The sequence below is a fragment of the Emys orbicularis genome, chromosome 8 (genome assembly GCF_028017835.1).
Source record: "Emys orbicularis isolate rEmyOrb1 chromosome 8, rEmyOrb1.hap1, whole genome shotgun sequence".
In the NCBI taxonomy this organism is placed as follows: Eukaryota; Metazoa; Chordata; order Testudines; family Emydidae; genus Emys; species Emys orbicularis.
In genome coordinates, this window is record NC_088690.1 from 68,820,402 (window position 1) to 68,833,811 (window position 13,410).

At 57.6% G+C, this 13,410-nt stretch overlaps 1 protein-coding gene across 1 annotated transcript in view; it reads left to right on the forward strand.

Moving 5' to 3' along the window:
* Positions 1 to 10,609, forward strand: part of CRIP2 (cysteine rich protein 2) — a 69,187-nt gene extending 58,578 nt beyond the window's left edge. The window contains exons 3-8 of the mRNA XM_065409516.1: positions 1,279 to 1,336; positions 2,077 to 2,214; positions 5,534 to 5,602; positions 7,414 to 7,508; positions 9,379 to 9,436; positions 10,320 to 10,609. Coding sequence (XP_065265588.1) covers positions 1,279 to 1,336; positions 2,077 to 2,214; positions 5,534 to 5,602; positions 7,414 to 7,508; positions 9,379 to 9,436; positions 10,320 to 10,387 — 486 coding nt within the window. The 3' untranslated portion in view covers positions 10,388 to 10,609. The remainder of the gene's footprint in view (positions 1 to 1,278; positions 1,337 to 2,076; positions 2,215 to 5,533; positions 5,603 to 7,413; positions 7,509 to 9,378; positions 9,437 to 10,319) is intronic.
* Positions 10,610 to 13,410: the final 2,801 nt, after the last annotated feature.

Genomic DNA, 13,410 nt, shown 5'->3' on the forward strand with positions numbered 1-13,410 from the left:
TCCAAACCCCTTGGATCTTAAAACAAGGAGAAATTAACCATCCCCCCTCCTTCCTCCCACCAACTCCTGGTGGATCAAGATCCAACCCCCTTGGATCTAAAAACAAGGAAAAATCAATCAGGTTCTTAAAAAGAAGGCTTTTAATTAAAGAAAAAGGTAAAAATCATCTCTGTAAAATCAGGATGGAAAATAACTTTACAGGGTAATCAAACTTAAAGAGCTCAGAGGACCCCCCTCTAGCCTTAGGTTCAAAGTACAGCAAACAGAGATAAACACTCTAGTAAAAGGTACATTTACAAGTTGAGAAAACAAAGATAAACTAACACGCCTTGCCTGGCTGTTTACTTACAAGTTTGAAATATGAGAGACTTGTTCAGAAAGATGTGGAGAACCGGGATTGATGTCTGGTCCCTCTCAGTCCCAAGAGCGAACAACCCCCAAAACAAAGAGCACAAACAAAAGCCTCCCCCCCCCCCCCCCCCCCCCAAGATTTGAAAGTATCTTGTCCCCTTATTGGTCCTTTGGGTCAGGTGTCAGCCAGGTTACCCGAGCTTCTTAACCCTTTACAGGTAAAAGGATTTTGGAGTCTCTGGCCAGGAGGGATTTTATAGTACTGTACACAGGAGAGCTGTTACCCTTCCCTTTTTAGTTATGACAACTACAAAGACAGACGCAAATACAGATACCTTTTCCTCCAATGAGACTCCCACTCAAACTCCCCTGTTAGCAGCCCTGTTTGCCAGCTTCTGTGCCGCTGGGTGGCCGCTTTTATAGGCCCCCTAATCAGGGCTCAGGGCTCAGCTGCCCTCCCAGCACACTGCCCCTACAGGCCTCTACATATACAAGCACTACAAAGACAGACGCAAATACAGATACCTTCTCCTCCAATGAGACTCCCACTCAAACTCCCCTGTTAGCAGCCCTGTTTGCCGGCTCCTGTGCCGCTGCTCGCACATACAAGCACTACAAAGACAGATGCAAATACAGATATCTTCTCCTCCAATGAGACTCCCACTCAAACTCCCCTGTTAGCAGCCCTGTTTGCCGGCTCTTGTAAACTGTTTGACTATTATGTGTAACAGGACTCCCTCAATGTTGGTCCCTTTTTGTCTCTTTGTGTATATTTTACAGACACTTAAGGAACGTAAGCTCCCGTCTCTCAGTAATGCCTGGTATGGCAGCTAGTATGTCCCGGGGTTTGGTGTCTGGCACTAGAGATGCCAGGGGGAAAGCCCCTGCTAACCTCCATTCCTAATGCCCCTTCTCTCTCTCCCTCAGCATGACGGGAAGCCCTTCTGCCACAAGCCATGCTATGCAACATTGTTCGGACCAAAAGGTACGTATGCCTCCTGACCAGCCTCCCCTTCGTATGAGAAATGGACGCCCAGAGGCAGAAAGATGAATGCTGCCCATTTTCAGGGCTGCAGTGATTCACGCAGCTATTCAGAGTACTTGTCCTATCCTAGGTTTTAACAGGAGAGTTTAGGGCCCTGACAACTGCCCCAGACTCAGAGCAGCACAGGCCAAAGCTGTGTGAGGGATTCTTCCAGGGGAATCCAAAGAGCCACCATCTCAGCGCTTCACAGCCCCAAACCCCACACTGAGCGGCTCCAGATCAGCAGTGAGTTCAGAGGAACTTGCTCTTCACAGAGCTGGAGGTTAGATGTTTCAGGGGAGAAGTCACGACAGCTCCCCTGCAAACCACAGGAAGGGCTGGTCACTCAGACAGCATCACCTCCCAGGAGGTAAAATAGTCCCAGGAGAGAGCCACATGGGGCAGAGCTGTGGTGGTGACTAACTCCAGCTCGTGGACGGGAGAGGGGCCAGGAGGCCATTTGTAGTGTGCTGCAGACATGGCCCTTTCCCAGCTGTACATCTTGGGGAAGGTGCAGTGAGACGACGTGTCTCTGGGCCAGCAGAACAGGAGTCCTGGAGAGACCGGCGGCTCCAGCTGGAGCTGGGAATGCAGGCTGGCCAAGGCTTGCCTTTCGTAACGGCCCTGTGCCCTGGGAGAGGAGGAAAGCCCACAGGGCGTCTTGGATCCAACAGCCTCAAACACTGATGCTCCCGTTGCAGGTGTGAATATTGGTGGAGCTGGCTCCTATATCTATGAGAAGCCTCAGATGGAAGAGCAGCCGGCTCTGAGGCCCATTGAGCATGTTTCGAAGGTAGAAGAGAAGAAAGTCAGTGGCCCACCGAAGGGGCCCAGCAGAGGTGAGTGCCAAAGGGGGCAAGAGGCTGGAAAGCCAGCATGGCTCTGCGCTCTGCTGTGAGAACCCTGCCAGCTGACCGGGGAACTCCGGCAAGGGGGGCAGATGAGGCAAGGGAGGGCCGGGTGGGGGCAGTAGCTAAGACTTCATGGCCCTTGTTCAGACCTGCACTTGGTGCCACTAGCTGCTGCGTGGCCAGGGACTTAGTGCAATGGCAGCGAAGCTCGGCTGTGAGTGGAATGAGGGCACTGATGCGATTCTGGGTGCTCCCTCTGCTTTGCATGTACTTATTGGAATGACCACTAGGGGGCATCCATAGCACACAGTGCATGTGTCACTGTGGGACACTCCAGATAGGAGCTGCTACAGCCTGCGTTCAGGTAGATGTGGGTCCACACCATGGCCTGGATGATGGTATGGTGGGCCTGATTGTGCTCTGGTGATGGTCTTTCCAGAGACTAGCCCATATGTCCCCGCTGACCCGACCCCCAAGGGCTGGGTCTAGGGTGACCAGATCACCCAGGTCAAATATCGGGACGCGGGGGGCGGAGAAAAAAAAAAAAAAGGCAGCAGAGCAAAAAAACAACCCCCCCCCCTTCCTCCTCCCTCCGCAAGCGCTGAAGGGAGGCCCCGGAGACGCAGGGGAGCACGGGGCCGGGGTGAGTGAGAGTCCGGCCTGGCCCCGAGCACTGGCAGGATTCAGTCGGGCGGTACCTGGAGGGGGAGTAGGGGGGCGGCCCGCGGGGCCAGGCGACGGCTGTTCTCCCCACCTGGGCAGCGGGACTTGGGAGCAGCCGCTGCTGCAGCTCCTACTGCCGCGGGGGGAGGAAGCGGCCGCTGGCCAAGCTCGGCGGCTGAGGCTCTGGCGCCCGGGCCCGAACCCCCCGAGCCCAGGCCTGCTGCGGGGACCCAGCAGCGCGCACGCTGCGCCCAGCCCCTGGCCCGTCGCGTCTGGGCTGCTGCCCAGCTGGTGCTATCCTGCGGTGGCCCCGGAGTGGGGGCAGCAGGCCCCAGCCCCCCTGTCCTGCTCGGGTCCCGCAGGGAAACGAACGGGGCTGGGCTGCCGATGCCTCTGCCCCGGGGCCGCCGCGGGATTGCACCAGCTGGGCAGCAGCCCAGACGCGACTGGCCAGGGGCTGGGCACAGCGTGCGCACTGCTGGGTCCCCGCAACAGGCCCGGGCTCAGGGGGTTCGGGCCCGGGTGCCAGAGCCGCAGCCGCCGAGCGCCATGGCCGCTTCCTCCAGCCGCGGCAGTAGGAGCTGCAGCAGCGGCTGCTTCCGAGTCCCGCTGCCCAGGGGGGGAGAACAGCCGCTGCCGCCTGGCCCCGTGGGCCGCCCCCTTACTCTCCCTCCAGGTACCGCCTGACTGAGTCCTGCCTGCACTCGGCGCCAGGCCGGACTCTCACTCACCCCGGCCCTGCGCTCCCCCTGCGTCTCCAGCGCTTGTGGAGGGAAGAGGAATGGCGTGCTTGGGGAAGAGGCGGGGATTTGGGGAGGGAGCCAATGGGGGAAGGAGGGAGCGGAGTCGGGGCGGGGGGGGGGGGGGGGGGGCGCGAGCCCTTCTGGGCTCTGGAGCCTTTGCTTGTTTGTCCAGTGTCCCGACCTAACATTGGTCGGGACGCGGGACAAACAAGCAAATATCGGGACGTCTGGTCACCCTAGCTGGGTCAGTGCTATAGTAGGGGGTTGAGCAGGTTTGAGCCCATGGAGCATGTGTGTCCTCGCTGGCCTTGCTGAGCTGCTGAAAGAGCCCTTGAAGGATTGCCCTGTGTCCGTGCTAGCCCTGTTGGAAGCTGTTTCCGATGCGGTGCCCTTTGGGTACCTACCCCACAGTTCCTGGCAAAGCTCCCAGAAGCAGTGTGTTCTGGGGTAGCTCAGAAGGCACTAAGGGATAGTAACAGCAGGACTGTCAGAACTATATCAGCTTGTCCAGGTCCAGACTGGCATCAAACCAGTTCAGAGTGAAACCCCTTAGAGTGAGCTGGCTCATAGACCTGCTGAGAGCTCGTCTGCTCTGGCTGCTGCTGAGATGCTTATAAAGCAAATGTGACAAAGTCATCACATGGGGGTAGCCTGGCTGTTGCCAGTGAATATCCCCAGTGTGGATTCACCCACCCTTGGCCTGCCTGCCAGCTCTGAAAGCTAAAGTGCGTCACTGGGTTTGCTCCCGCAGAATTCTCCCAGGTGCCCTTGAAGGCCTATGTCTTCACTGCACCGTAACTCAAGCTTCATCCACGTGCACAAACCCTTAACCTGAGTGTAGTGGGGCTTGAACTCAAGTGGCTAGCCCCTTGGGGGTTCGGACAGCTGCTTGCATTAGTGCAGCTCATCAGCTGCTAACCTGATGCTGTGTATCGCTTGAATGTTGTTTCCCAGGATGGCTTCTCTCGCTCGGTCTAACTGCACTGAAGACATACCCTCGGGGAGTAAAGAGCATTGTGAGGAGCTCCTGCCTGACTTTTCTCACCCTCTGCCCTTGTTGTGCATGTGCCCCTCCACATCTTTCACCAGCCCTAGGTCTTTCTCCCCTCGCACGCTGCCCTGGCTGTCTCTCTCCCCAGCATCCCTAGCTGTGTATCTCCCATGCTGCAGTCCCCCCTTGTTAGCCCTGAGGGTGTTATCTCCATGTTCATGTTCCACCCAACCTAATCTGCTTAACAGAAATGACCATGACCGTATGCTATTTGCAACAGAGCCGTCACTCAGTCACCGATGAGCTACCTCCCCCACCCCACCTTCAAAAGCAAATAATGACATGTGCCAATGGGCTGTGATCTCGTCTGGTGGAGGATGCAGGGCAGAAGGAAGGGCACTGTTTAATGCAGGCCCTACACTCATTAAAGAGACTGGGGACAGATCTACAGTTAAAACGCTGCAGCGAAGATGCTACTACACCAGTGGGAGCACGTCTCCCATCAGCGTAGTTAATCCACCTCCGTGAGAGGCGATAGCTCTGTCAACGGGAGAAGCTCTGCAGTCGACCTAGCACTGTCTACACCACGTGTTAGCTTGGTATAATTGCAGCGCTCCTGGGGTGTGGATTTTTCACAACCCTGAGCGACGTAGTTACACCAGTGTACATTTATAGCGTAGATCTGGCCTGGCTCTGATCTTTAATGGTAGCTTTAGCCTGTTGATTCTGCAGCGAATGAAAGCCCCCTTTTAAAGGCACGGTTCATTGTTGATTGCCAGCTGGAGATGGTGAGCTCTGGATGTAGCTGGAGAGAGGGCCCACGGGTGGTGCAGTAGCACTGGGGTGTGTGGGGGGGTCCACGTAGCTGATTTCTTTAGGATGCTAAAGAAACTCTTCTCCTGTCTTTCAGCCTCCAGTGTCACCACCTTCACCGGGGAGCCCAACATGTGCCCGCGCTGCGGCAAAAAAGTCTACTTCGGTAAGGACCGGGGCAGGCCGGCTCCCTTAGTGTTCCCTGCTTATGCCCCAGGGTCACTTGTTTGTACTGTGAGACGTTCCTAACAGAGATCAGGGCTAGGTGCTGCACATACACATAGGAAGAGAGAGGCCTTGCCCCACAGCACTTAGACTCGGTGGAAATGGCCGACAAAGAATTACTAGCCCTGTTTTACTGCTGGGAAGCTGAGGCCCAGAGAGGTTATGTGACCTGCCCAAGGTCGCATTCCAGCAGTGGAACCCAGGTCACTGGACTGAGACTTGGGAGCCTTAACCATAAGGCAGTCCTTCCTCTGCGGGAGGGTTTCAGCTGCTGATATGGGGGGCCTGGAGGATGTGACTGCTTCAGTGGAGGGGGTTGTGGGGCCTTTGGGGAGGAGGTATCTGGGAGGCTAAGTGTGGGTGAGTCTAAATTGGTTTAAAATCACATTTTTAGCTAAATCGATGCAACGCTCTAGGTAGAGGAACAGACTGTACAGGTAGTAACATGTTTACCTTCTAAATGGAATTGCACCACAACTAACAATAGGCATGTCTCCAACACGCGTGCTCATACAGTCACCCACGCAGAATATGTCAGGCTGTTTGTAACAGTGCCATCTCATGACTTCCACTAATGTTACAAAGGTTTGGGCCACATTCTCTGAAGTCAGTGACATTCTGCCAACAGGGAATTTGGCTCTTTTGTTGCCTAGGTTAGTATTTACATGGTCCCCGGGAGGCGCTGGAGCTGTCACCTCCGAGGGCTGAATAGAGTACCGGGGGAGGCTGATTTTACCCCTTTGCTGCTGCTGTGGTTGGGTAGGAGACAGCTTTCATTAAGTCTCAGTAACACGCTCAGCAGCATGTCAGGGTATGGGTGCAGCTGACTCCCTCAAGGAAGAAGGAAAAGACCCTTCAGTAAAGGCCTAAGCTGTTCTTTGCAAAGGTTTCATAGGATGCTGGCAACACGTCAGCTCTCCAAGAGCAAAGCCTGCCCATGGAGAAGGTGTTGTGCGGACCCTCTCCACTGGAGGCCTGGTTCAAGAGCAGTCTGGCCCAGCCGTCACACTACTGCCAGCAGGTTTCCCTCCTGGCCATAGGCGCCGACTCCATGGGTACTCTGGGGCTGGAGCACCCACGGGGAAAAATTGGTGGGTGCTCTGCACCCACCGGCAGCTCCCCGCCCCAACTCGCCTCTGCCTCCTCCCCTGAGCACGCCGCCGGGTCCTGCTTCTCCCCCCTTCCTCCCAGCACTTGTGCCACGAAACAGCTGTTTCGCACAGCAAGCCTGGGGGGGAGGAGGGGGAACGGGGAGGCGGGGCCAGGGCAGGGATTTGGGGAGGGGTTCAATAGGGGCAGGGAGGGGCGGAGTTGGGGCGGGGACTTTGGGGCAGGGGTGGAGTTGGGGCGGGGGTGGGGCCAGGGGGGTATGAGCACCGACTGGCACCAAAAAAAGTTGGCACCTGTGCTCTTGGCTTGACCTAGACACGGGCTCTTTGGGCAGCAGGGCTAGGGGGTAGGAGCCTGGTAGCTGTGGGAGCTGTGTGTGAGCACTGAGGCTCTCTTGCCCCATGGCTAAGAAGGGGCAGTTCTCAGGTGAATGCTCCCCTAGTGTGGCCAACTGGGACATCTGCAAGATTTCCCACAATCCCTTGGGTGCCCCATCGGGGTGGTCTCAGCCTGCCTGTAGCTGTGCGGGTTGCTGCCAGGGGGCGAGCTCATGCTGTGGAAGCCCCGGCTCAGACATATTCACGCCAAGGCAGGGAATGAAGAGCTCCCACTGGAATATGTCCCTTCTTGTCTCTGCTCCAGCTGAGAAGGTGACTTCACTGGGGAAGGACTGGCACCGCCCCTGCCTGCGCTGCGAGCGCTGCGGCAAGACTCTGACCCCTGGCGGCCACGCGGAGGTAAGGACTGAGCACATGCTGTGATCTGTTTGCCCCATGTGTGCTCTGGTACAGGCTTTCGCCGCAACCACCTCCCTCCCCTCACACCTCCGCAGGAGACTCACACTGGTGCATGTGCATGTTCAAGCTAGCGAGGGATGGGGTTAGACCTCAGGACTGGATATTTCATTCCCCTGCCCCTCTCCCGATTGCTATCTTTGCAGCAGTAATGGCCTGTACCCCGGGGGGCAGTGTCTGGAGTTAGGCCGCACCCAGCTGTGATCCTGGGAGACCTGGTGTGACCCACATGATAAAGCTGATCACCCAGACAAGAGAAAGGGATATGTTGCGGGAGCTGGCCTCAGCTCTGGAGCAGAGTCCTTGCACCCCTGGCTAGCATCCCATCTGACCCTCCCACCTTATTTCACACACCTGCTGCTCAGCTGGGCACAGCCTCCTGCTTCTCACCCAGCTTGGCCAATGGCTTTTCCGCCTGTGACCTCTCCCCGGTTCTTGGTGCTCACTGTCCGCGCCTGGGGATCACCAGGGATCGCAGTGGCCACGGACCCCCAAGACAGAGTCAGTCATCTGAGCGCACTCTGGCTGGCTAATTGTCTGGTGGTTTGGGGACTCCAGGGGGCGAGGTGGCAGACCCAGGCCAGTAGCCAGAATCGTGTATGCCAACAGCCAGGCCTGGGCTCGTGCGGTGTAAAGGGATAAAAGCTGTACTGTAGCGGGTCCGTTCCCCCAGAGCTGATCTGTCGCGGCGTCTCCCATGCACTAGGTGTGGTGAGAGTGGAGTGCAGGGCTACTGGGAGCAGTCCTGGGCCTCTGGTGGCCGGAAGGCTTTTACCTCTGCCTCCCCATTGTTGCTGGAGAAGATGGGGATCTTCAGACTCCAATCACTGTCTGCATCCAGACTCCAACCACCGCTGCAGGCCCTTCCACCCCTGACTGCTCCTGCTTTGACAGGTCCAAGGCCTTGGCCTCTCTCCTGGGAGGATGCCGCAGTCAGGCAGCATTTCTGGCCCTGCAGCATTGGAGGGGAGGGCTGCACAAAGGGCATGGCCTGTGTTGGACAGACACCTGTGTGCAGTGGGTAGACAATGCTCACGGCCTGCATGGCCATGTGGCAGCGGCTGCAGCAGGGGCAGGGCAGAGCCCCATGATGTTCTGATCCCCCCCCCCCCCAAGGGATGGTCTCACGGGAATAGCTGCACCCCGTAATCTCATCCCGGGGCTGGGGAGCACTCCCCACATTTGTGAGCTGAGCACCTCTCCTGCCATCGCGTGCTCCAGCGATCCCAGGCGTGCCCACCAGAGGACAGACTGGATTTAAATGGAAAGCTGGGGCTGTTGGCTGGGGGCAGCCCTGGCGGCTGGGGCCAGCCCTGGCTGCTGGAAGGCGAATGCGGACACGTGGGGGAGGTTCCCATTGCTCAGCGCTGCTGGACCGCTTGCAGCACAAAGGCTCTGTGGATCCAAGCGACGCAGGACATCAGTGAGATGGAGTGTGTGCTCTGTGCTCCAGGCGTGAGGGACTGTCTGTGCCATGGAGGGCGGGTTCCAGAGGCAGGCGGGCAGAGCAAGTGCTGCACTAGCAGGGAGACAGCAGCCCAGGCCTGGGGGCATTGGCGGAGCTGTCGGGAGGGTCAGGGTTGTAGTAGCAAACCAGCCCCATGGGGAGCTTCAGGGCAATGCAAATTGAATGATGTCTCTCCAGGAGCCCCGTGCAGTTGGGGTGGGATGCTGGGGAGCCCCCCCCCAATGCGCTGCCGTGGCAGGGCTGTGCCCCGGGGAAGGGCATGGGTGAGTGGCCATCTGCATCGTGTTCTTCTGCATCTCTTGGGTTGGGTGGCACTGATGTGTGTCTTGCTTTGCCCCCTCACAGCACGACGAGCAGCCGTACTGCCACAAGCCCTGCTACGGGATCCTCTTTGGGCCAAAGGGTGAGTGTGCTGCACAGAACCGGAGCTGCTGGAGGAAGGGCAGGAAGTGTCCAGAGGCCAGAATGGAGGGTGGGGGAATGGGTTTTCCTCAATCAATCCCTAAGGAGAGGGGTAGGTGGGAGTGTAGGGAGAGGGAGGGGGCCATGGGGCACCTGTCAGCAGTGACTGGGCACGCTGCCTCTGCAGGATATTCTCCCATCCCCCCGGCTGGCCGTGCCATGTATCGGTTTGTAGGGCCCCGCAGCAGATAGCCCAGGGGGGTACGTCAGGGTGCCCCGGCACATCCAGTACATCCAGAGGCTCCAGGAGGGAGGGCAGCCCTTTGCTAACTGCGCTACAGCCTTTGCCCAGGACGGGGAAGTGTTCTGGGGCCCGCAGATGAAACCCAAGGCTTGCTGCGTTTTGGAACCCAGCCAGCAGAACACAGATTGAGCACAGTCCCCTAGCTCCCTCTAGGGGCCAGGGCCAGGGGGTGCACGGGGCTCAGCTGGGCAAGGATCCTCTGGCTCCTTGGCGAGGGCCCTTATGCAAAAGTTTCACCTACTGCTCAGCCCCCACTTCTCCATTGGCCCTTCCTGACTATCTGCTCCCCCCTTGGGTTCCCTATGCTCCCAGCCTGTGGAGCGGCGATGGGGCGTGGTTCCCTAATGTAGGAGGGCAGGCTGCTTGCACTACTGGATCCCAGGCAGGGATGGCCAGGCTCTTGGCCTTCCACTCACCCTCCTTCCCTTTTCTGACCTTCCCCATCCATTTGTCCCCGGCCTCCACGGCCGTATTGGCTGGGGCTCTGCGCAGCCCCCAGGCTAAGGGGAGGTATCTGCGCTCAGCACCCTGCCTGGCTGTCCTGGCCCTGCCCTTACGTGTGGCTCTTTCTCTGTTGCAGGAGTGAACACTGGAGCTGTTGGAAGTTACATCTACGATAAAGACCCCGAAGCAAAGGACCAGCCCTAAGGAGCTCGCTGCCTCCCTCCTGCCCGCCCGCCCGACACAGGCCACTCTCACTGCTCCCTCTTTCCTCAGCTCCCCTCTGTAGAAGTAGCTTAGCTCCAGGACGGCTAAGCCGTGCGCTGGAGCAACCCTGAGCCTGGCTGGCCGCAGAGCTGTGCTCCCTGCTGTTTGTATTCTGGGCGGGGCAGTCCCGCCCTCTGGATTTTATAATATAATATAAGCTTTGATGTTAAAAACAGAAGTAGAAAGTGTCTCTGGTTGCTCCCAATGTGCCTGACTCTCCTGAGCTCTCCCATGGGGTTCCTTATCCCTCAGCCCCCTGCCAGCCATGGGATGGAGGCTTCCTGGGCATGACTGGTATGCACTTGGCATCGCAGTTCATGGTAGCCCTGTCCAAGCGAGCCCGTCGGCAAGCCCTGGATGATGTGCAGCCAGTGCAGGCTCCTGCTGCGCTGCAGGCTGGGACAAGCTCAGTCCCAGATCATCCATATCTAACAGCAGCTCCTTTCACCGCTGTGGTTCCAGTCGCAAGCAGGAAGACAGAGCTCGCCCCCCCAACCCCCCGGTAACATGGGATGGGGTGGGGGCGGGGAGAGCGTGGGTCCCCCAGGCTGGGTGTGGGGAGGAGTCACGTGGGGGGATGTCACGTGGGGAGATCACATGCCCCCTTTAGCTGGTGCCCCCCTTTGTGTCCCTCCCATGAGTCGCCCAGCCTTGAGGAAATGGTCCCATGGCCTGCCAGCCCTCCAGCTGGGTCTGCCCAGTGGCTGCTGGCATTCTGGGGAGGCCAATCAGGAACAGATGGCCCACTGGCTGTGTAGGACGGCAGTCTTGCACCTCAGAAACGGTTGTGTTAAGTGTGGGAGTCATTGCTTAAGCAGGTGTTCTCTTCAAGCCCAGGGAGAACGCTTTGGGCTCCATTGTGCCCTCAGTCTGCGAGCTCTGTGCACACACCATGTCGTTGCTCTCCTGCTCGTGTCCTTGCCTGGAGCAATGGGCAGAGCCCGGGCGCAGCTTCCTAGCTATTGGTGGGTTACGAGGCCATATGGCCTATATTCCTTTCAGTCCTGCTGTAGGTGACCACGCCGGCCTGCTGATGATGAGCATGGGCGTCCCATTTCTGGCATCCATGCGCTCTGCTGTGTTGCTCAGGGCTAGCGCTTCCTTGGCCCTGAATCCCACCCGCCCGCCTTGTTCTCTGCAGCAGGTGGCAGAATTGGGAGCTTGGACTCTGGGAACAGCTGGGATGTACATGTGTGATGCCAGCCCCTGGTATGTAGACTGCATGCCCATTCCCAACAGCTGGGAGCAACTTAGTGCACTCTCGGGGCTGCCTAAACAGCTGCTTCTCCGCACTGTGCTGCAAGGAGAGGTCAATCCGTGTGATCCCAAATGTGTTCGCCGGGGTGCTGAGTTTGGCCTGGGAGCTGAGGGTGCTGCTGTGGGTGCACATGTACCCCAGCCTGCACCCCCAGTAACACTGAACTTCACAGTGCGCTGCATCCAGGACCATGGGAGGGTCCCTGTGACATGGGCCCTGCAGATAAATGCTAGGGTCTGAGTCCATGGCCCTAGCCTGTGTGGGAGGAGGGAGCGCAGGTCCGTTGTCTGTGCCATACAGCACACTATGGCCCTGGTGAGGGAATGGGCTGGGAGGGTCTGGTGGGAGAGTCAGGGGTGTTGGGACAATGGCTGGAAGTCGGCTGAGTGGTGTGAAGTGTGCAAGGCTCCCGCCTTCACCCGCTTGGAGGAGACTGTTTATTGTGTATGTGTTTTTAGTCTATTTATAAGCGGATAGAAATGTGCTTTGTGCTTCGGTGAATGGTGTGCACTCCCCAGGTCACCCCCCAGGTCACCACACTGACCCCCTAAGAGGGAATTGGGAGCAAACCTACGGAGCTTGCGCTCTGCCTCCAGCCTGGCCTGTCGCCCTAGGCTAATGTAACCTGCAGGGCCAGCTGCCGTGCTCCCACCAGGTACAGGCCAACCAGAACGCACCTGAAACAAGCCAGCAAAACTGATTTCCTGTTATTATTGCTGACAATAAAAGTTTTGAACAACAAGTGGCATGGTCTGACTATGTGGGGGATGTGGTCCTTGCTGTCTGTCACCCAGGTTTATCACATATCCAGCTCTGATGAGTTAGGACCCTTTGCTCCCCTGGGGTGACCTGGAAAAGCAGACAAGTAGTGGCACTGTACCTGTCTCAGCTGCTTTGTGATGGAGAGGCAGCATCTCGGACTGTGGGTTTATTCCTGGCTCTGCCGTTTCCCAGCTGGGTGACCTTGTGCAAGACCTCGTGCCTCAGTTTCCCCTTCCCACCCTTTCTCATGTCTGTTTAGAAATGCTCTTGAGGACAGGGACTGTCGCATGGTGTCTGTGCAACGCCTAGCACAATGGGTTGTTGATTTCAGTTGGACCCATGATGCTAGCATAATGCAAAGAGGCCTGACAAGTTACGTGGGTTCTGGAGAGTTTCTGGCATCACACAGGTCAGGGGGTGTGATTTTTTTTTTTTTTAAACCAGGAGTCCTGGGGTTCTATCCCCTTCACAGATCCTGCTCTCCCTGGTATCTGGCCCTGAGCACCGTCAGTAGAAGCTCAATGGAGCCAACTGTCTCAGCACATTGCTGTCTGGATGGGGGTGATACATGAAGGGCTCGTGTTGTACAGCGGGGTTTCTGCTAGAAGTGTCCATTTGGAGGTGGAATATGCAAGAATCGTCCCTTAGCTGCTTCTCATTCTCTGCATCATTTCAGCTCAGTACATGGGAAACAGTCTTAAAATCACTGTCACGCTGGCCTGTTGTCTACCTCCAGCCCCCACGTTTCTGTCGCTGTGGGGCCTTACTGTCTAGTCAGATGCTGCCCCAGTAGGGTACATGGGGCTTCAGATCAAAGAAGCATCCTGGGAGATGCTAGGGAAGGGATGGAGTGTGACTGACACCTGGAGCAGAGCAGTGCCAGGTGCTGTACCAGCCAAGCAGTGAGGTCTGAAACCCCCCTGCCTGAGTGCCTAGTGCCTGG